The 23191-nt window shown below is 37.4% G+C and overlaps 1 protein-coding gene across 5 annotated transcripts in view; it reads right to left on the bottom strand.

Moving 5' to 3' along the window:
- Positions 1–20355, bottom strand: part of LOC125701930 (splicing factor SWAP) — a 40029-nt gene extending 19674 nt beyond the window's left edge. For 2 of the 5 annotated variants that reach the window (XM_048964541.1, XM_048964545.1), the window contains exons 1-13: positions 19757–20353; positions 17178–17347; positions 16496–16633; positions 13619–13704; positions 9908–10133; positions 9358–9473; positions 8674–8809; positions 7389–7626; positions 6919–7050; positions 6455–6548; positions 4058–4232; positions 2899–3132; positions 1559–1749 (exon numbers count right to left, since the gene is read on the bottom strand). In XM_048964541.1, the coding sequence (XP_048820498.1) occupies positions 1559–1749; positions 2899–3132; positions 4058–4232; positions 6455–6548; positions 6919–7050; positions 7389–7626; positions 8674–8809; positions 9358–9473; positions 9908–10133; positions 13619–13704; positions 16496–16633; positions 17178–17347; positions 19757–19962 (2142 nt within the window). In that variant the 5' untranslated portion in view covers positions 19963–20353. Of the gene's footprint in view, positions 1–1558; positions 1750–2898; positions 3133–4057; positions 4233–6454; positions 6549–6918; positions 7051–7388; positions 7627–8673; positions 8810–9357; positions 9474–9907; positions 10134–13618; positions 13705–16495; positions 16634–17177; positions 17348–17748 lie in introns of all 5 variants that reach the window. The other 3 variants (XM_048964542.1, XM_048964543.1, XM_048964544.1) reach the window with 3 other exon arrangements.
- Positions 20356–23191: the final 2836 nt, after the last annotated feature.

Genomic DNA, 23191 nt, shown 5'->3' with positions numbered 1-23191 from the left:
AGCTCTGCTGCCAAAACCTACAGATGGAGAGAAAAGCTTCAGGACAGAGCTACAGTGTATGAAGAAATCAATACTAGAAGGATTTTCCTATATAATAAATGTAAATCCCTTATTTAGGCTTTTAAAATTGTGATTATTTTACTGAAATCAAAAAGGGTTTATGTGAAATATGTTAATTCTTAGTTATCATGAATGGCAATTTTCATTCATTAACAGGAAAAAAAAGCAGATCTGTGGCTTTGATTAATCAAGTTTTTTAGAGTTTGTTTTATATTTCAAGAATAAAATTTGCAGAGAAGTATTTCTAGAACTAGCTAAAGAAGGGAGATGAAGAATGCAGTATTTGTATGCTTCTTATCTAATCCAGATTTCAACAAACTGGAAATGATAAATTCTGGAAACACCATCTCTCAATTTCTGTATAGTGATCTTGAAGATGCAAATCAAAGTTATGAATATACTGTTACAGTAAAGAGTCTACTGGAGTAAGTCAACAAAACTTATTTCACTGTTACTAGAGTGCTGAACGTGACTGAAGTACAATAAACAAAAATTACCAAAGGAAAAGCTGAGACTTTAATTCCAGTTTTGTCTTCATTAACATAAAACACAGATTTGTAATCTGAATTTCTCAGTAGCTTGTACTTCGAGTTCTTTTCTCTTGCAGACTATTTCTTTCTTTTTAAAACAACACAGAAATAAGCATTTTGAACCAATGTTGATCTCACTTGGTGAGCTCAATCATTTCAATTTGAACTTCTTGTTTCGACTCTTTATTGACAATCTGCCCAGAAAGGAGCATGTACAAACACGTTTGAATTTTGCACCACTGTTCATAAACTATTTTTAAAATCTAATAACAATAGCAATAATAAGTCTCTTATACTAAGTCTCATACTAAAATTTAGCCTAAGAGGAAAATCTCTTAGCATTGTCTTTTAAAGCATCTGCATGAAACATTCAACTAACATAATGATGAGTAACAATCATTATAGAGTCTAGATTCTTCCTATCTACACATTTATTTTCTCAAGCTAGAAGCCTTAAATTGTATGGATCAATTCCCTACCTTTCTGTCACAGTTTTACATCAGCTAAATTAATAAAATTAAATTAAAAAATAATCAACAAACGCACCAAAATAAGTGAAAAGTAAGCTCAGTTGCTGAGAACTATCTCAAAATCTTGAAGATGTCTACTCACAACAAAACACATTAAATAAGCAAACATTAAAATAAATACCTAAATAAATTTGAAAGGGAAACATTCAAATTCAGGGGCCACTACTGCAGAGTTAATTTTGTTAGCTTATTTTGCTTTCTCTAACTGACAAACTGAACTCTGAGTTTCACATTGTATTTCTCTACCAGTACTCAACTGACATGTAAGAAACATCTCAGATAACTGAAAAAGATTAATAGTGTTTAAAATATAACTCTCTCTCCTTCTGGAAACATCTTCCATCTCTTCAGTCAATCTGATAAAAAATACTGTCAGATTAACATCTTGCAAGTAAGTCTTCTGCTAGCTTTATGGTAAAGAGAAATTTATCTCCTTACCTCAACACTGAAGGAATTCTCCTCAACCTTCTCGGTTTCTGCCTCTGACAGAGGATTTTTCAGGGTCTGCAAGAACAGTGCAGCTTTCCTTTTGCGCTCTGCTTGTAGCTGCTTTTCCTTTGACTCCTTGGAGGCCTGTGCAAGCTTCTCTCTTGCTGCAGCTGCTAGTCTATCCTCAAGTTTCTGTTTTGCTAAGAGAGACAAACATTAAGTTTAGTGTGAACCACACATCTGCAACTTCAGTTTCCTTCAAAGAAACAAAACCCAACAGACTAGCCAAACAGTTCCCCAGCTATATACTCAAACCTTTTCTAGTACCTCCTTTCAAAGCACTAGTAAAAGGTACTTACTACCAGATAGCTTCAGAAACTGTTTGCCATTGTCACAAGCAACAATTACTGTTATGTGATTAAAGAAAGAAAACAACCCACTTCATTTAGTCATGCATCTAATGGAAATTTTGCCTAACCTGTTCCATCTTACACTTCCAGTTTTGTGTTCTGTGTGCATACAGCATAACTTATTTGGTTAGTTGCAGTTTACCCCCATACAGCTTTTTCCAGTCATTTCTCACGCTTCATGTATTATCATGGAAAATATTTCCTATTTGCTTTAGATCTGTACCACTACAGCATACTGAAAGAAACTACCACTCAGGAGTGAAAAAAGTATATTTTGAAAATGAAAAAATTAAATTCCTCTGGCATACTTACAGTTCTAAAAAAATATGAAGTTTTTAAGCTGGTACACATAACAGCATCTCTACTTTATTAAACAATCTCTACTGTGCAACTGCCTGGGGGATGATTCCTTTAAAAGACCATTTCATTCCAATTCACACAACCTACCTTTGTGCCCTTACATACACAAACACAGTAACAGAAAAACCCATACAAAGATTTAATGGCACTTCATTGTAAGAGCAGCAAAACATCAGCAAGGTGATATTAGTGTATATGGGCACGCTACATTATTGAAAAATAGCTGGAAGCATTTCACTGTTCTGCGAAGAAAATGAAAAATGGACATGTCTTTTTGTGGACTGTGTTAATGCAAACTGGAAACCAGAAGTTTAGTGCTTTATTTCAAGGCTGTGAATAAAATAAGTAACAGTAAGATCACGCATTAGGTCAAAACATTCAGTGACAACATATTACAGTGCCAGTTTTAGTTGAGCAACCAATGAAAATTCGTATTAAAAATAAACAAGGAACTGTGGGAATAGGAAAAAAGAACCCAATTCCTACTATCATGACAGAGTGATGACTGAAAATACTCCAAATGCTATGCTTTACGAAGGACTCAATCTGTCATTTTGTTTTTAGTGTAACATGAGATACCTTGTTTAGCTTCCAACTCCTCCTGTGTAAGTTGAGGCTTTTTCTCTTCAGCAGCAACACAAGGAGTGGTAACAGCTGGAGTATTATTTGAAGCACTATTAGCATTCTCCTGGCCTTCCTTGCCCTCTTCTTCCTCCTCATCACTGTCATCATCTAATTTGACACGGTTTTTCTCCAAAGGAAGAAGGTCATTTTCTTTGGCCTTGATTGCAAAGCTTATTGGAGCAAATGATGCTGTGAATGAATGGGTTAGATTTTACACATCATTAGACTACAGTGGAATGCAAGTTGAATTTGACTTAACCATCCATAACATCTGTAGCCTGTACTATGAAAGAAACCAACCAACCAACCAAACAAAAAAAGCTTGTAAGCTTGTATAATCCTCACACTGTGATTTTATTCTGGTGGAGAAGACAACATAACCATTCTTTCTCTTTTTCATTGAAGAAATTTTGGAAACTTCATTTGCCCTGTAATGTTCAGTCTCAAATTAAAAATCTCCATATTTCAGATACAAACCATCTTCTAGACACAAGCATATTATATGGTTGTTAAAATGTTTCTCCATTTATTCAAAATTAGCTGAGGGTCTCCCACACTCAAAATTATGTGTCTCACACAATAACAAGAGTGTGTTAGTGACTGTCTTTGAAGAAATCCTTCCACATTATCCCTCTGCTGCTACAAATGCAAGAGGAACAACAGTCCACTTGGACACAAAAACGGTCTTTTCCCAGTATGACTATTGTCCAACATGTTGATTAACCAAGTAATAAGCCTAGTGCACTTCCTCCACACGTGTGGTTTCTAAGAGTGTTGCTTTTATTCAGAAGGAATAACTCCTTTCTCATGCAGAGGTTATAACTGTCAAGTTTTAAATGACAAAAATAAGATTCTATTGTGAACACTGATGAAAGCTTTCAACTTCGCACAAAATTGAAACAAAACAATTTATTCTGTCAGACAGTAAATACCTCAGAGTCTGATAAAAAAATATGAAAACAAGCAAATTGATTATTTGTTTCTTTTTGATGCTTTTAATGAAAATGCTTTCTGCATGCTGAAATTCTTTCCCACAACCTCCACCACCCCCTTTTTTTTTTCTTCAATACGTGCTGACAAATATTTTTATGGCCAACAAACTGTGCCAACATACCTTTTACCAATTTGCCATCACTGACAGTTTTAGGAGGAACATCCTTTTTAGTTTCTAGAGCTCCCTTAGCACTCGGCTCAGATCCATCCTCAGGTGCATGCCCATCTGCAAGCTGAGTTTCACTTGGTGCATCAGTGGTAGAATCTGCTGGAACATCTTCGGATGAAGATACTCCCTTTTCAAAAGAAATACGCAAACTTACCAACCGAACAGCTTATGGCAGAGTTAACACAGTGCCTGGGGAGCTGCAATTCTGCCAGCCATTTCAAAAATCACTATCAACAGCTAATTGTACTCAGTAAGCAGTCAAGACTGAAAGCCTGCTTCTTATAACACACTGCTTCACATAAACCCACAGGCTGCATAGACAGAAGATCTGCAGCAAGATGTTATTTTACAGGTAAGGAAACGTTCTTCAGCCAGTACACTTCTGCCAAACAACTGTTTTAAAAATGGTGCTTTTTAAAACTAGACCCTAAAAGCATACACTTTCTTTCCAAAGTATATCCTTTTAGGTCTCGATCTCCACGGCCCAGGACAAAATCCATTACAGTTGACTGACAGTGACAGAATGAAAGCTCCTGACATTTTTTGCTACTATATAATTGCACGATACTTTCTTTACAAAGTCAAGTTATTATAGAGATGAACACAGGTTAATGTTTGATGACTTCTAGCCTTTTGCTGAAGAACATCAGACCTATTGATGGCTTTTGTGGCATTAAATTGATGTAGTACAGATCTTCTAAGATTTTCAGAACAGTAAGCAGTCACTGTTATGTGACTGAATCGTTCAAGAAAACTTCTAAACTCATACTATAAAAATACTAAGACAGATGTTGTAGAATATTAAACATATTTACACAGCAAGTTGGGTGATCAGATTAAATAATTTAACATTTAAATGAGTCTCTCTCAACATGGTGTTAAATATATTTAATATTGAAATACAAAGTGTTGAAGAGATTCATTGCTCCCTGAAGCCCTTCCCTTACCAACAGAACTAATTACTGAAAATCCCTGGGGAAGAAATGGACTTCGTGTATTTACTGAAGCCAATAGTACAATTCTCTATTAACTTTAATGGCCAAATTGAGAATAAACAATTGCATTAGTTGCCTATACTTATGTTATTAAAGCATAAAAATAATATTGAAATCTTTATTCTAAAAAATTAAAAAGAATGGCATTATGTACAAAATCTTGCAGTAGGATGATATACACTGCCAGATACAACCTCAGGGAACCTGAACCAGTTTTTCTGCTCACTTCTTAGCAAGCACCTAGGAGGAAAAGGCTCCTAAAAGGAACACCTAAAAGGAAACTCCTGTCATTACATTTTCGGTTGGGGTAATATTTATTTCCCCAGAAAGTAAATATTAAGTCCCAATTAATTAATTAATTAGGTAACTAGTATGAATTCAACAAACTAGTTTGCAAGTAAGAAATTCTAGAATAAAAGCTATCATTGTGGTACAGGATGATTTTGCATGTAACTTATCAACTGAATAAGATTATATTTACTACACCTTATCTTTAAGAACAGTGTTTTCAAAGCATTTTTCACAGTTAAAATATGAGACAAGTGTTTCAAACATTGAATATTATTGAATTTCTTCATTTTCCAGAAAGTTATTTTGAGGAGTATACCCACAGGCCTACCTTCTTTCAGTTTAAGTAATTAATTGTTGAGCACTCCAATATAAGCCTTGAGATGACAAATGACATAGGGCCTAAAAAGAAAATAGCTCTTTCCCATGAAAAGTTAACATCAGATAAAATATTTCTGATAATATTTGCAATTTTCTTTTCAGTAAGAGAACAAACAATCTAATGCTATTAGCTAACATGAGAACGGTTAGAAATAAGGATGCCAAGTCTGGATACTATCTTCTAATTACACGAGTAGAGTAAGCAAAGGAAGTAATAAGCTGTATGAGATTTTGAAGGTCCAGTATTTTTCAGTCAGTCGTGCCAGTACTCTTCTCTTATAAAATCTCCCTTAGAAAAAAATCATGCCAAAAACATAGTTTAGCTACTACTTTACAAAGAATCATGAAGCTGTTAAAAATTTATATCTCACCTTTCTGAAAAAAGAACACGAATCCTAATTCTACAAGCCTCCAGACCTCCACAAGGCATATATTCAAAACATTCATGGCTTGCCATTTTAGAATACAACCACAGTGAGTGGCTGATCACAGTAAAAAGCAAGAACTAAATATCACATATCCCAAATTAAATGCTATACAAAATTAAAAAGCAACAAAAAAAGCATTCACATCCTTTGCTGAACAAGTTCTCCATCATTCAGAGTTCAATTCTTAACAAGTCTCACAGCAATACACTCAGTAAGCAAGTCCTTTGCTCACTTACACTGCAGTTTAACACACATACCTGACAGTTGTCACTGCTCTCTTTTTGAAGGAAGAACTGTTTTTTAAATTCATAATATGGGTTATACTGGTGCCATGGTTGTAGGAACTCAAATCTGTTAAAGGAAAACTGAATCTGTGAAAATGCACATGAACACAGTAAATACCAACAATCCACTGCTGTCTAAATCTTTCTTGCAGATGGAACCCTATTCGGTATTTGGAAGGACTGTAATGTATGCATAAACTTCCAGGTCTTGTATGCTGAAAGCATGGTTTCTACAGAAGCTTTCTGGTTGCCTGGTTGCTTTGACGACTGGAGCAATAATACTCTGGCATTAGCTTTCAGTAGGTCCCCGAATTTCATTAAAAATAAATAAATAAATAAAAGTAATCCCCTTCTTGAGATCTGCACGCCATTTTAATATACTTGCAAATAAAATCCTCAACTTTTAAAATAAAGAGTGAAATAATGTTTTCTCTTACCTGAGATCATTCTTGGCACGAACACTTGTTTCAAATTTTATCCCATTCCTAGCAACATACTCAGCCAGCTTGTCAATAACAGGTTGGATATCTGGGGGTGGAGGTATAATGGCAACCACTGGAGTAATTGTGCTGAAAATATAAAAAATACACTGTTTTTATAAATAGAATATAAACACCTTTCAGTCTCCTGTTTTAACAAAAAACATGAAATAGAGGCTTGTTCTGGTCTCATTATGCAGTTAAAGTAACTGCTGATTTTCCAACTAGCAAAAACTTCATAGAAGACAAATAAAATAACCACTCATAATATCAAAGACCAAAGTGAAACCAGGTAACCAAAGCTGTACTGATAATGGCAACATGACTGAGGCATCACCAACCACAAAGCTGCCACTAAATATTTTGTACTGCAGTGTAGGAAAAGGATTCCTCCACCAAACAAGCATATCTATAAAATTACGTGGTACCTTGTAGAAGTTGTGGTAGAGGTCAACCCACTGCTGCTATCAGTTGTGTCAGGGGGAGGTGGAGGTGTCGTACCAGGTGGTGGAGGTACAGTTCCTACCCCTGTAGTGCTGGATACAGTCACCCCTGCAGGCAAGGCATTGTAGTAGGTGGCAACATCTATTCCTGGAGGTGGAGGCGCGAGGCAGTAGGTTCCATCAGGTAGCATATAGTAACTATAATACATGGCTGCCACAGTTGCTATAAAGAAAACATTTAAAACACTTATTTAAGAATAATTTTCTTTTAAAAGAAGGACATCTAATAAAAAAAATAAAGTAACAACTACATCAGTACAAAACCACAAGAATTTAGATTCATGCAACACACTAAGAAATGGTATCTAATTCATCATGTTAAAAAGTGAAGGAATGCATAGGTACAAAGACAGAATCAGAATATATTTCAGCTATTTCCAATATTCCAGCTGAGAGACAGCTGGAAGCCAAATAGGTAGAAATAATTTAAAAAAGTGAACCAGAGGAAGCCTACAAGAAACAACCTAATATGAAATAATTCCTCCTAAACTAACTCACCTCAGGCAGTTTAGCTTAGTTAAAATTGTATATGCATTAAGAAAGATGAGCATATATTCAAAACTAACACTGAGGAATTAGATGGCTATTATCACTGGCCAATTAATTAAATTACAGCATTGCTATAAGAGCAAAATGTATTTTCAATACAGAAAACTAACTTTAAAGTTCTGTTGTTTCAAGTTTCACTTTATTAACAACCCTTCTAAATACTATTGGTCAAAATAAAAGTATTACAGCTATGTAAAGCTAGTAAAAATCTGTTTTGAATGTTTAAACAGTTTTTCTTCTGATCTGGCAAATACATCTGTGTTACCAGGTTTGGTATCAATGTTATTACAACTGTATATCCACTTACATAAATGAAAAAGGTGTATTTTTATATTTAAGAAATCAAAGGTTTTCAGCATTAGGGACTTTGAAAAGAATTAGAGGCACATAAATACAACTAATTTTGACCTCACTTTTTTGGTTATGAGAATTCACAAGAACTGCATGAGGTTTAAATATCTGCCCACCCCCCCCCACTCCATTTAAGCTTTTTCTAAGATGGTAGCAATTTGATGACTACTCAGTGGAAGAATGCGCCTTCAAAGACTGAGGAGACTGGAAAAGAATAAATATCAGTTATGAGTGATCAAATATGAATTCAACATATTTTCCTCCCACTAGCCTCTGCACACCACCAGCTGCCTAATCACAATGCACTTACAATCAGAGGAATATTCCACTTGTGATGTTTGTACAGCTGCCCCATCTGTTGATTGCGGTGTTGATGAATTATTATCTGATTGTGCTTTGCGGACCAGCGCTGCAAGTGGATGATCAGGATCTACTACCTTCAAAGGCTGAACAAATTTTGAGAGTAAGAATAGGTTAAAACTTGAAGTACATATTTAACAAGACATGGTATGGTCAATCTAATTTGGATTACGTTACGTTAATTAAATATCAATAATATCGTCCAAATACTGAAATTACTGTTTCTGTAGCTCCTATATCAGAATTGGCTTATTTTTCAAAAACTTGTGTTAAAAAAAAAAACAAAAGCCAAACCAAACCCCAAACTTTAATTTGATAGAAACACGGATCCATATCATGAATAAATAAGTGCTTATTATTTTATTGCTTACATACAGTGCTGGAATAAGACACAGAATCTGACCTACACTTTAAGAGCAGCAATAATTTTGCTGAAAAGCGATTCATTAAAATTGTTACATTATGTCAAGATTTTATTTACTAAAATCTGAAAACATTCCATTTCAGTTTTTATCAAAATAAATTTGTTTCAAGGACAGCTAAACTTGTCAGCAGGAGATTAACACCTGCACATCGTAACCTTTATGCCCTGTAAGCAGATGTTTTAGAAAGTTACTTTAATACAATGGAGTACCTTCACGAGCTCTTCAAGTCTACTGGATTTTTTAGATGCAAAGAGACTCGGATGCAGATAGTTTCCATCATCGTCATCATCGTCATCATCCTCCTCCTCAGATTTGACTTTCGAATCTGAATAAAAGCAATGTCTGAATTTAACTTGGGTTTGCTACACATTTTTATTGGGAGAGGAAGAGGGGACAGGACAAGCATATGTTCTTTTAAGTAACAACATTTTTCATAAATCTGCTTATTCACAAAAACAGAGATAAATGATGACACTGCCAGTCATCAGTAAACCTTCTGTTGGACTAGTGCTATGGAAGTGTTTATAAAAGCTCCAAGACTGCAGCAGTTTTGTGTGAGCAAGTTTTCCTAAATTTTTTTCTTCTAGAAAAGTTTATCCAATTTAAGGAAAATTCTGAATCATCACATCAATGTCAGCTACAGTGTAACTGCTGCTACTACAATACCCCCAAAATATATGGCTATGTTACCTAAAAAGATCAGTGGATGCCCCAACGATTCACACCCCAAAGCCATTTATTTAACAAGCAACTACTTACGTTTTTTCTCGTCTGCTTTATTTTCAGAAGGAGCAGCGTATCGCCCCTCCTTCATAGCCTTCTGAATGAATTTGTAGTAGGGATTGAGGTAGTGATCAAATCGCAAGAAGTCAAACTGGGAGTTGCGTGCTTGCTTGGCTTTCAGCATAATCTCAAACTGAGCTCCCTGCTTGCAGACAAAATTTGCAGTTCGTTCTATAATCGCATGCATTTTTGCTGTTGGTGGCTGTGGGAGTAAAATAACATGTATTTATATTTTCATAAGCAGCTTGTAGAGTCTCCAAACTCCAGAAGGAAGTAGAAAGAGCAGCAGTTCCCTGACCAGCTTCTCAGCTTTCTCTACCAACAGTATCATCATCACTTTCAACTGGTGGAAGCATATCAACAATGAGAAAGAAAAGAACAGTCCCCACCTCCCCCAGCAGCTCATTCATTTTCTTCTGCAAAACGCTCTGCATCTTTCACACCAAACTGAACTAGGGAACAAATTCTGGTTGAGCTTGATGCAGCAAAAACATTCTTTAAAGGCAGGCACAGTCCAGAGCCGTACCACAGGCAGCACACGAGAGGAGACAGACATATTTGTTGACATAGCAGTGCCAACGTACAGCGGATCTACCTTCAGATCCACCATGGATCCTGGAGATCCACCACGCATGGTCTTATCTCTAAAAGTACAAGTATTGTCCCCTAGCTATAAAAATCTTTTACAACGTTGCCCTCGTGAGGCCCAATCTGGAGCACTGAGCTCAGGCCTAGATGACCTTTAAGGTGTTTTCCAGCCCAAGCTATTCCATGACTCTATCTTTTCTTGGAAGGGACATGTTGCATTGTAAGGCAAACATACTGCAGTTCTATGTGCTATCATGTCCCATAAAGAGTCATTAGCTACTTCAGCAATAAAAGAAAATGAAGAAATCTAAGTAGCATCTATGCATTTCCATTCCTGCAATCCTATGCTATGTCAAGAAGTGAGAAGAGCAAGAATGAATAAATTTACCATTAACTGTTCTTAATTTCATACTTTGATAGGTCTTTTTTTCTCGTGCTCAACAAACTGTGCATTCCTATAGCAAATGAAATGTCACACTAAGAATTCATTTCAGCTTTGAATTCTTATTGGTCCAAACGCAGATGTATGCCACAGATCTCAGAAAATCCTTTTCAGAAGATCAGAAGCACAAGAGATAGTGGTGCTCTATTCAGGGAGAAAGTCTGAATGACACTAAGCAGCACATATTTAGAAATTATTTTGGAATCTATATTAGAACAACATGTTCAATCAGGAAAAATAATTAGTTGTTTCAAATTTCACTTGTCCCTCTAGAACATTACTGAAGATTATTTTAATTAGAGATAATGAGGTTCTCAACAAATGGACTGTTTTGTTCATTGCCTGTTTCACAATTTAGTCGTATATGAAATTTATCCTCTCCTGCAGTTCTTACACTGAAATATAGCGTGCATTTCAAGGCCTAGAGATTTACGAACAAGGCAACAAATCAGCAAGGAAGCTCAAGAAATATCGTACTAGAAATTACTATCTGGCTTTGAATTGGAAACTGATATTGTTTATAAGCTCTGAAACACCAGTGATCTGCACAACTTCAGAAATTTTACAAAGCAAAATGCATTAAATCACCATCAAGTAAATGCAGAAGTCACAGATATATTTTACTTTCCTACAACATTTAATAAAAAAGACTGAATTAAACTAATTAGAACTATTTGTTATAACTTCTAAAAGCAAGACTACCTGCCAGAACACAGAAAAATAGTCAAATTATGGAAGTGCTACCATCTAGTCTCATATTCTGTTCCAATCTTTAATTACTATGGTAATTAAAAAATTTTTCCCGAGTGAGTATTCCTCACTGCTAGCTAAACAACAACCCTTCACTCTTGACTGAGCCTGGAAATCTTCTCTTGCCTCTCAAATAAGCTCTTTTTTGAGAAAACACAGCAATTTTCGAACTTTCTTTATAAAACTGATAATATCCTCTTGTTGCACACTTCCATGGCATCCACAGGCTTCTTAAAATGCAGTGGTGAAAACTCTGCCCATGAACCCAGACCACAATCTAAGCAGTAGATGACATGTATGCATGACATAACTCTTTGTTTTTTATGTTCCAGAATGACATCACTGCTGCAGCTGGAGTTCCGTACGCTCAACATTCAACAACTCAGCCTCTGGATCTTCATTTAAACAGCAGTGTTTACAAAATGCAATGCATCTGTACATGTTTGCCAATAAATTGTGAATCAACGTAATGGCAAATTATTATTATTTCTAGACAGCAGGGTAGAGTGTGCAATATGCTTCACAGCAATTGAATTAACACACGCAAAAAAAAACCCAACAGAATATAAACTTTCAACGTTAAAACTGAATTATTTGCTTGGAACAACAACATCATCATCATCATCACCATGGCTACAAAAATATTCCCAAAATTTCCTGTCCAGGATCAAGCACGCATTGTTTTTAGAGTTACTGTCTAGACTTTTCTGGATTTGTTGGTTTGTTTTAAAACCCAAACTAAACACCCCCATTCACTTTCTGTTCATTTGAATACACTGAATTTCCATAGCTGACTTACATGAGAAATTACTCCGTTAAGCACCAGACTCCAGTCTGCAACTGTATAATTTATAAGTAGTTTCAGAACAAAAGTCAGCAAAGCAGATTTCTAAACAAGAAAACTTTCTTTCACCTGCAGACACTTTTTGGAAACTGCACACAAATGCCAAATAAGCAGTTTCTGACCAAGAACTCAACACTCCTAAGACTAAAGGGTAACTGCTAATATAAAGGCAATAATGTACAAAAACCTGAACTCAGCAGCAAGTTTGCAAGCACTTAACTGTTGAAATATACTGTAAGATTGCACAGAAAAAAAGCTGGAAAAGTTGTATAATAGAGATATTAAACAGCTCTTAGTCATATATTAGAAACAAAACAAAGCAGGAATTTTCAATTAATGGCTAATGAAACAGATGAACAGTCTCAAACAAATACGCTGTGTTCATGATCAGTTATTCTAAGAAATTGCTTTAAGTCTTGACTAGCTAAGATTATCAAGCTGAAAAGGCAAGCCAAAGCCAAGCACAGTATAGAAGAATTTTATGAGACTTTCCAGTATCTTTCTGAAACTTGAAATTAAAGTCTTCATGTTTACAACTGTACTGAAACACCGGTATTACTTCGGTGAAGGATCTTGGAAGGAAAAGAACTGTTCAGCATCCCTCAAGGAAAACATGCAAGCTGCCATTAAGCCCATAGTTTAGAATGTAGCAAATCCTGGTACAATCACATGTAGGGAAAAGCTTCCACAACTCTGAAGTTATTTCAGAATCTTCTAAAAATAAACTATTACTTTCCTCTTTGTCTAAGTTAGTCTAAATGCAGCCTTTATGTCCAGTCACTTCCTATACCCTTCAGACTGGGACTGCACATCCATCTTTCCACATGATCTGTGACCTGAAGTGATACTAAATACACTTAGTGTAAGCACAGTCATAACTTCAGCACGAACAAGAAGATTCAAGAGACTTGAAGAAAACTTAAAAATTAAAGAAGTACATTTGAAATGAAGCTACAAGTTGAGAATAATTTCAAGTCCACCAAAATGAAATTAATAAAAAAAAGCACCACAAGCTCCTTGAAAATCCAGAGGAATGCAGTATATATTAGAAGTACACACATACCAGTTCCACATCAGAAGGTACATTCAGTCCTGGAGGGGCAACAAAAGGTTCTTCATTTTCTTCCGCATTTTCTGTCTGAGCTGTTTCTACAACAAATGACAGAGGAAAACATTAAAGCACATAACATGACAGTGTAACCAAATGTTAACAAAAAATTACTACAACAGAGTTTATCTAAAAGGATACACACTGCAGAAATTTCCCAGATGAAACTGTAAACAGTAACACTAAAGACATGCAGATATGATTCCTCTGCCTGATGTTACATGCAGTTCTGTTTATACTCAATTTGACTAAGGTTGCATAGATTAGGTATTAGGAAGAAGAGAAACCTATACACATCAGACCTGACTACAGAATTGGAGACAGATAAGTCTCAAGTCAAACTGAAAACACGCACTCTCATTACTGTTACTCCTTGTTTTTACAAGAAAATCTACACAAAATTAATGCATTGGGTGAATCTTCTCATAACAAAATATAGACACCCAGCATCTCTAAGGCTATTAAGATCCACGCATCAGGTCTGACTTCGGTTCCTTGTTATCTACCATTTTAGTACATACAAACAAGCCAAAGTACTTTCACCAATTCCTTACCCTAATGAAAACTGTAGAAGAACGCAATAGAGAGAATAAAACCCGCTTTCATAACCTATAGAGATACACCAGTAGTTGCCTTAATAATTGATTAAATAAACGTTGCTATTCATCTTAGAGCTCAGCCTCAAGTTGCTATGGTTGCTTTCGTATCAACTTCAGCATAGCCAAATATTTAACAGATTTATTACATGAATGACTCATCTAAAATAGCCATTGCCTTACAAAGGTCAGTTGCATCCTATTACGAGCTGTATCAGAAATATTACTCCAAAAACATCTTGCTTTATACAATATACTAATTCAAGTGGTTTACATTTAAACGCAACTTTCAGTATTGTCTATTCTTCTAATTATGGTTTAAACATTCTAAGGAAAAATGAACTTCAGTTGTATTCTAGCAATGTAGAGAGTACAAATAAAACAAAACCCTAAGGGAGATAAAATGTAACTTGGACACAGAGGTCTATGTGTATACTTTAAGGTAACATGGTATCATTCTGATGTTACATTTTTATTACTGGTCAGCTTCAAGAAGTTACAAACAGTTAAATGCACTCACTTTGCAGGGACAAGAAGTGTAAATAAAGCAGTGACATTTGTACAGTAATACATGCAGGAAAGTTCAAGTCAATATTTTGTGCCCTTTAGAAAATGCACGTGCAGTCTAGATGCTTTTACACACTGTAAACTACTAGTAAGCTCCAATGGGTCAGGAAAACTATGGACACAGGCAACAGAACAGCCTACTTGTGCACCAGGAGCCATAGTGACTGCTCGCATGCAAACTGTTACCATGCAAGAAAGACAGCAAACTTCTCTATTGTTATATGCAATTTTTTTTTTTTAATGGATTCAACCATTTTAAGTCCACAAAGGTACGCAGAAATTTCGACATTAGGGAAAGGAAGAAGCAGCAGACAAAGAACAGCTCTGTGTCATTTGGCAGCAGCTCCAGCCAGTATTTGAAGTGTTCACAGAAGTACGGTCTGTAATTCGCGTTACAGTTACATGCATCTTCCAATACTGAATTTTACTCTATTACAATCTATGATAACCAATTTAAGGATTTATAGTCCTGTATTATTGGAAATGGCTACCATACAACAATCTATTAAAAAGCTGTACAGTTTCAACTACAGCAAAACATGATACTGATGTTTCTCTCTTCTTCTCCAACTACTCTCAAATACCACTAGGACGTGCCCCTTTGTCATCCATCATTACTATAAGTTTTCAATTCATAGTCTGATAAGAAAATTAACAACTAAGATAATGCTCCCATGAGCTACTATGAGGACTTCTGCTTCTTGTCAGCAGCATTAGAACTCTCACATTACAATGAAAGATTTTGTAATAGTTTAGTATGGCGCTATCATGCAGTATCAAATATTGATTAAATAAATATTAACTTGAAGATTGGAATAATTCTCTTTTTTTCAATGACTCAGTAATGTTCAAGCTGTACCTTACTCCTGCAAGAATGATTCCACTAAAACTGAAATATATCATTTTAGGTATCTCACCATTCCAGAAAGAGAAACATGTACAGCAACCCACATAAAACTAGAACTCACAACTCTTACTCTTTTACTGTAACACTACAGCATGTTATCACAGCTTTGCAAATGCTTCTTCCAATGAAGACATGCTATACGGTTCAACAGATTCCATTTTTAGCAACCAACAGAGAGGAGAACATTCACTTCTCTAATGTGGCAGCCAAACTAAAAACATGTTCTTAACAATCCCCAATTTTTTTGCAAGTGCAAGCTGTACACAAATCCTCACAACATGCAAAACAAATATGTGACAAGAAACACTAAAAAACTGTAAGCAAAGAAGACATGGAAAGTATTCAGTTATGCAATCTACCAAACATAAGGGAATAAAACAAATTATTATATATTGAAGACGACAATGCAAATTCAACATCAGTACTGAAGAGGAAAGCCCCCTTGGTGGAATGCAAGCACCAGTGCCACTGCTCTGACACAGCCAGCCTTCCCACACAACAGCAAGAACAAACAAATGACCATCAATGCTGCATTATATCCCATACCTTGGTAAAACAAGCACATCTCCCATCTCAGTAACCCAGTAACATAAGTTAAGCAAGCCCAATCACTAATCAAACAATCCTAACTTCACTAAGACACTTGAAAGGTTCCTTAAGATTTCATGTTAAAACGCAACTGACTTCAACTAAAGATTATCACAGGAGACAGAAGAGCTATGCTCTTCCCCTTCACTAAGGCTCACTATTTTTATGCCTTACCTCTTTGTTTTGCAGGCTGATGCTCCTCCTCCTCAGTGGGTTCTGAAGGGTCATAATAATCACTGCCATAACGAAATCCCACTGCATTATAGGTACCATCTTCAGCCAAAGCTTCGCTCAGTCTTTTATATTCCTCCTCTTGAACAAAAACACAATTATCAATTAATACAACATATTTAAAAGCTTACATCATAAAAAATAAAATAAAATAAAAGGTAATGACTCTTACTTAAGTTTTCAGATGAGACGTTTTCACCTAATCAATTTAACTTTCATTAAAAATTAAATAGAAAAAGGCAGCACGTACGTATGCTGACTACTGATATCTCCCTGAAGAGATAAAGGCTGCTGGTTAAGACACTCTAACGCAATTATGCAGACAAGAACAATGGCTTTCAGTTATATGACACTGGAAAAGAAGCAGGATGTGTTTATTTTATTCTTTTTGGGGGGAGGGGTTGAAATCCCAGTGCCCTCAGAATCAGGGCAATTTCTGTGTGGATCTATATTTAAACTATCCTGTGGTCCTCTCACATACGCAAAGACTCCCGTTTTTCGAATCCACTGGATACTGTCAAGATAACATCAGAAAAAAGAGAGTATAAAATAAGTAGGAGTTAATTTAATTTCATAATTATTTATTTAAACATGTGCTAACTAAGGAAGTTTCCTTGAGCAATACCTTGCCTCGCCTCCTCCTCAAGCAAGTCCGTATGCAAGGCTAAATACCTCTCTTCATCACAGAGGGCCTCTATTCTAGCTTCCTCTTCAGATAACTGATAATCTCTGTTCCACGTAGAATATTCAGCATCATACTCAGAAAGGTCATGCAGGTGACCGCGCCCATCATACCTGCAGGACGAAAAAGCTGGTCAATGCAAAGAACTTAGGGCTTGAGTTCATGTGACTACTTAAATACTTACCCATTAAAAGTGAAAAAAAAAAACAAAAAAACAACAACAAAAAAAGCACTTTTATGTTAAAGCATATTTCCTTTTAGAATTTACATTTAATTTTGCTTATCATTTGTCACCAACTATTGAAAATTTGTTTAATAGTCTAAATTCCTCTCAAAGAAACTAAAAAATTATTACAATTAAAGGCAAAGCTATCCTTTAATAGTTAAGCGGGATCCATTTCCTTAACAGCTCTTACCGTACGTGGTTCAACCAACCAATCAACGTCACTTGCAAAATATCGTTTTCTGGAAAGTCAAATAGCTTACATTCACACAAACCCGAATACATAAATACCTATCCGTAAGAACCAAACGGTCGAAATTTCCTCGCTTCTTTCTGCTAGTCCCGAACTCTCAGGAGATATCTTCACCATAGAAACTTGCGTCCATTGGAGGTAAAATCATGGCTAGGCTCGGCCCCTAGCCATTTGGCTGAGGAAATAAGTTCTGGGTTATGTGATAGAGAGACACACATACATAGGAACAGTAACATATACATGCAATTTAAGGAGGTTCACCGTAAAAACGGCAAAGATCAATGATGTACACTTCCTTTCTACTACGCAGAAATAATTTTATTTGCAGGAAAAGCATTGCATTGGGATAAGGTGTGTGCATCATAAAAGAAACTGATTGAAAAGTGTCAGTAAAGTCCACTCCGCTGAGGTGTCTTCCCACACACAACTCTTGACTTGTGCCAACTTGCTAGACCAAAAACAAAGAAAGTAAATATTCTAATAGCAAAAAGTTAATGAAACATGTAGGTCTGGTTAATCAAGCTCTGTTAGAGAACCTTCAACTCATGTCTTCCCACAGCAACGTGCTTTTCTCAAAATGGTGAAAATGAAGACTTCCTGCTGCTGGAGATAAAAAGAATCTAAGCTTCTAAAGGAGTCTATAGGATTAGTAAATGCAAGCTTCCTTAACTTAAGCATGTATGTTATTTCAATTTTTGGGGTATTGTACGTATGTACGTACATGCACATACTTATTTTTGCTCCCAACAATTTCTGTGACTACCACAAACTGGGTTACTGTTGTATATAATCACAAAATGGCCTCTACCACAGAAGTGAGCTGCTGTATCGTAACACTTCTCATGTAAATAAGAAGTGCAACATAATATCAGTATACAATTGGTTTTTTTCACATATTCACATTTACTCAAATTTAACAAATAAACTTCAACCATAAGAATCCAACATTGCACCAAGGTTGTTTCTTTTTTCTCCACTCTTGAGGATTCTTTTTCAAGACAGTTGCATTGTCTTGAGTTGCATTAAATTGAAACAAGAAAAATCACGCTTAGCATTAAATCAACAATGAAATTGAGGGAACAAATATGCAGAGTATGCCATGTGATCCTTTTCAAGCCAAAATCCTGCCATCTTTCCCAGTGAGGTGGTCAGGCTCAGACATAACTCTTCTTAAATTGTATTGAACTGTACTTTTAGAGCTCCACTCACGTATACCCAACTTGACTTCTAATTTTCTTTCTCCAGGTAAATGCTCAGAAAATTTATCTGAATAAACTGTTTCTAAATCCCACTCTGCACCGCTGATATTGCTAAGAAACCAGAACAAAACTCAAACCACCAGATTCTGATACACTCTCTAGCCATGGTACTCTCTGGTACCTATTCCTCAACAACCTAAAAAGCCACCTACAACACAAAATTTGAAAAGCAAGCGCCCAAAACCAGGGCCATTCTGGTTGATACAGTGATTCACACATGGCACAAGGAAAATGCGATCAGACAAAGAATTGCTCTTGGGGTACTCCATCAACAGCTTGTAGTCAAGATTATACAGAAATAAATCTCATTTTCTGCAAGGTGGGTAGACATCTTTTCACTTCCCACACTGCACCCTGCTTGCTAAGAGAATGCATAACGCTCCTAATAAAAGCTCCCATGTTCTCTTGGTTTTCGAGTGAGAAAAGATGTCTGTGGTTTGCATGGAAAACAGATCATTCCCCCCTTCCACTGCGCAAACTCAGACCGAGCAAGTGGAGGAGGAAGACCCCGCATAATGGTGTCAAAAAGAAGGGAACTTCCCAACACTGCCAGAGAGGGGAACCCCAAGTTCCCATTGCCGAGGACAGCAGCATTCCACACACAGCACTGGAAGCAGCCTAGCAAGAGGCGCGGCCCTCCAACGCTGCCAATGAAGATCCCCACACATCTGGCAGCGAGCCCTCCGCTCATCCCCCGCCCTCACTTGCCCACAGCACAAGGGGAGGCACAGAAAGAGGCTATAACAGGAGATCTCGCAGCACAGTCTAGGGGTTGTGTTACACCGACCTATCGATCATGATCTTGGGGTCTCCCATCCAAGGAATAAGGTGTCGCCCCTGCTCCTGGTACTGAGCCTTCTCATCATCTCGAAACAGCTTGCAGGCATAGCCGAACACCAGCAGCTCCACACGGCTATTCCCACCTCCACCTCCTCCTCCTCCTCCACCTCCTCCGGGGGGCCCGGGAGCCGCTCCCCCGCCTGACAACAACATGAGGGGCGGCGGGCCTGCCTCTTCTGCGATCCGTCGAAAGCCCCCGACCCCTCCGTATATCGGCGGAGGGCGCGACGAGGAGGAAGAAACTCGCAGTAACAATGACTGTCCGAGCTGCGAGTCCCCCAGGAGGCCGGGCCCGCGCTAAACTCCACAGCTCCAGGACAGCACAGTCGCCATCACCCGAAACAAAATGGCGAGCCTTCCGCTTCCGCTGGCTGGGCACAGAACTGCCTGGTTTCCGGCACTCGATAGATTCGCCTCAAATTTCTGGGACTCGAGCGAGAAATTAAGCGAGCGTGCAGCGTGGACGGACTCCGTGCTGCCAACGGCCGCGGTGCGGGTAGTTCGAGGCGGCGTGACCAGAACGATCGGTTGTCTAGAGAGGATTCTAACGTCAAGGGCGTGGCGAAAGTGCAGAGTGGGGGGGGGAGCTCGGGCCTGCTTGAGGCGCCTTTCGCGTGTGCGTCAGGCAAAGCGCTGAGGCCGTGTGGGGCGGCGCGCTGTGCTGAGGGAGGGGGCGCGGGCTCGCGGGCGGGAGCTGAGCAGGAGGAGCGGCGCGGCGCGGCGCGGCCAGGGCGTGCGGCTGTGGGGAATTGCAGCCCGTCGGGTTTGCTCACAGTCGGGGCATAGCAACCCCGGAACCGGAATGGAGGAGGATAGCTGCTCTGAAAAACTACACTTCTGCTAAAAACACGTAGTCCGGGACGGAATTTTTAGTAGTGTTTACCTCAGCGTGATGACTTTCTTCACCTCAGTAAAGCATAGCTCTTCAAGAATTCGCTGTGAGGAAATGAGTTGTCTGTGTTGTAATAAACGTTGTAATTAAGCGCATCATGTTTCCCAGTCTGAAATGGGGGTTGGTCCATAGCCTTTGTTAACAACAATTCTGGACACACATGTTTTTTCTTTCTTCCTTTTTTTTTTTTTTTTTTTTCCTTTCTTAATCCTGTACAAAGAGTAGTGACATCACTGCGTGGAAGGGAAGACATAAAGCAGGCTGAGAAAAGCAGTGCCTGGACACTGGGAAGCAAACATGCAGCTTGTGTCAGCATCAAGAAATACTGCTACCGTGTGCCTGTATTGAAGAAATTAAAGCTTTCTTTGGACAGTTATTTGTTTTAATCGTGGCCAAGCAATTGAAAACAGAATCCGTTGGGATTCCACCATATCTGTGACACTGAACTGCAACGTTGAAGTAAACTTCATAATACTTCTTATAGGTAGTTGTGGTGTAATGCACCTGCAGTTCCACATCCAATAAAAGATGGTTAAAAAGTGAAATTCCTGAAGTTTACAAATTTGTAAATCCCCAGGAACAAACTTCATGATGAATATTGGAAGTTTTGGTAACTATCTGATGGCTTCACAGCCCTCAGTGAGGAAATCTGTTAAAGATCTATTGTTTTAAAAAAGGGAGAAGTCATTATTGTGTTCCTCTTTGAAAATATGAATACCAAGGAGATGCATGGGAACAGGCTTGAACATCACCTCACAATGTGCCCTTGGGAAAACTTGTAGTAAAAAAAAAAAGAGAGAAAACATCAGAAGTCAAAGGACAAACAATAGACTGTTTACGAGAGGGTGTATGAAAATAATTTAATATTGATATGCGGTGATGGTTTCATTACTTCCTTAAGTCTGGTAATGCAAGTGTCTCAGCATAAAGATAATACAGCACTGAAATGGCTCTGAGCAGCTGAAGTGATCTTCTAATAAGTGAACTTCAGAATATTTTACCAGGATATCAGCATTTGAGATGAGCGTGCGAGCTGTGCGTGAGTCAGATAAAGGACAAACATGGAAATCTTAGTTACAAAGAATGCAATTACAGAAAGATGGAGGGAATATTCTAATGAGTTCTTTAATGTTAAAATGGATAAAGGCGAACAAACAGCGAATTTCCAGTCAGCTGAGCTTTTTGTAGAAGAATCAAGAGGCAATCAGAACACCCAGGAACAATACGGCACCAGGTGCTGATAATGTTTCCACTGAATTATTAAGAACAGGAGGGGATATGCTAACTCCAAGACTATAAAAGCTAATGTGTGTTTATTTGGTGATGTGAAAATAATGTAGAGAAATGGGTAAGAGCAAGTGTGTGTCTGTTTTTGAAAGAGGATAAAGTGAGACCTAAGGGCTCTAGCATCATCTCACTGTTCATTACAGCAAGTGATGTTCTAGGCTATTTGTTCACATGTAGTTAGCCTGCTCAAAGAACAGGCGTGTACAGCACAATGATTACTTTCAAATTGTAAAGTACTCAAGGAAAAATGTAGGAACATGAGCAGACTACATTTAGAGATCTTAGTTTAAGAAAGCACATGATGGTACATTTGCACTGTAACAAAAATATCTGTAATAGATTTTTTTTTAAAGTGTAAGTAAACTAACCCATTTTTATTTTTTATTCTAATATATGTCATCATCATAGTCGGAAAGGAAACTTGGTGCTAGTTGTAGGGTATGTTGTGTTTTCTTATTTACTGCATTTAAAGACATTGAACTTCAATACCAGCTAATAAGAAAATACAACCTGAAATGATGGCAGGCTTCTATTTTGAGGTCTTTGTATAGTAGAATGCGTGTATTATTTCATGTAGACACTCAGTTCTGGCTCAACTGGCTGGGAGAAAGAGCAGCTATCTGTAACAAATGTAAATATGAATCTTTCTCCCTCTTGGTTTTTCTATTTTCACTCTGTTGGAGGTAGGAAGCCCTTCTTTTTGGGGCTCATACCTATCTTTTTTTCCTCCATCACAGAACTGTAGTCATCTAGTATCATGCAGTTTACCTTTAGCTAAAAGTGTAGAAAACCATATTATATCTCATTTCTGAAGTAGGTTTGAAAGAAAAGTGTGTTGGGCTGACTCTAAAGAAAAATACTGTTTGCCTCACTTTTTGTCCTTCAGCGATATAAAAGAAATTTCAAGTGTACCAAAAGAATGCGTCCAGTGTTACTCCAGTCAAACAGGAAAGAAAGAAATCTCAAGTGCTGGAGTTAAGAGACCTCACTGAAAACTAAGCAAAGATAGGGTAAGCAGTTCCAAATAGAAATGTGCTATTTTTTGGCAATGAAGAAGCTGCAATTTGGGGGTGGGAATTTATATAAATTCAAAGAAAGGGATTCAATTCCTTTATTTTGGTTATAGGGAGACAAAACTGCATATGAGAGTGCTACCATAAAAGATCATTGTTGATCAACACACACATACTGTCCTTTGTAGTA

Source organism: Lagopus muta, chromosome 17, assembly GCF_023343835.1.
Source record: "Lagopus muta isolate bLagMut1 chromosome 17, bLagMut1 primary, whole genome shotgun sequence".
NCBI classification, from domain to species: Eukaryota; Metazoa; Chordata; class Aves; order Galliformes; family Phasianidae; genus Lagopus; species Lagopus muta.
This window is presented reverse-complemented; position numbering and strand designations above follow the sequence as displayed.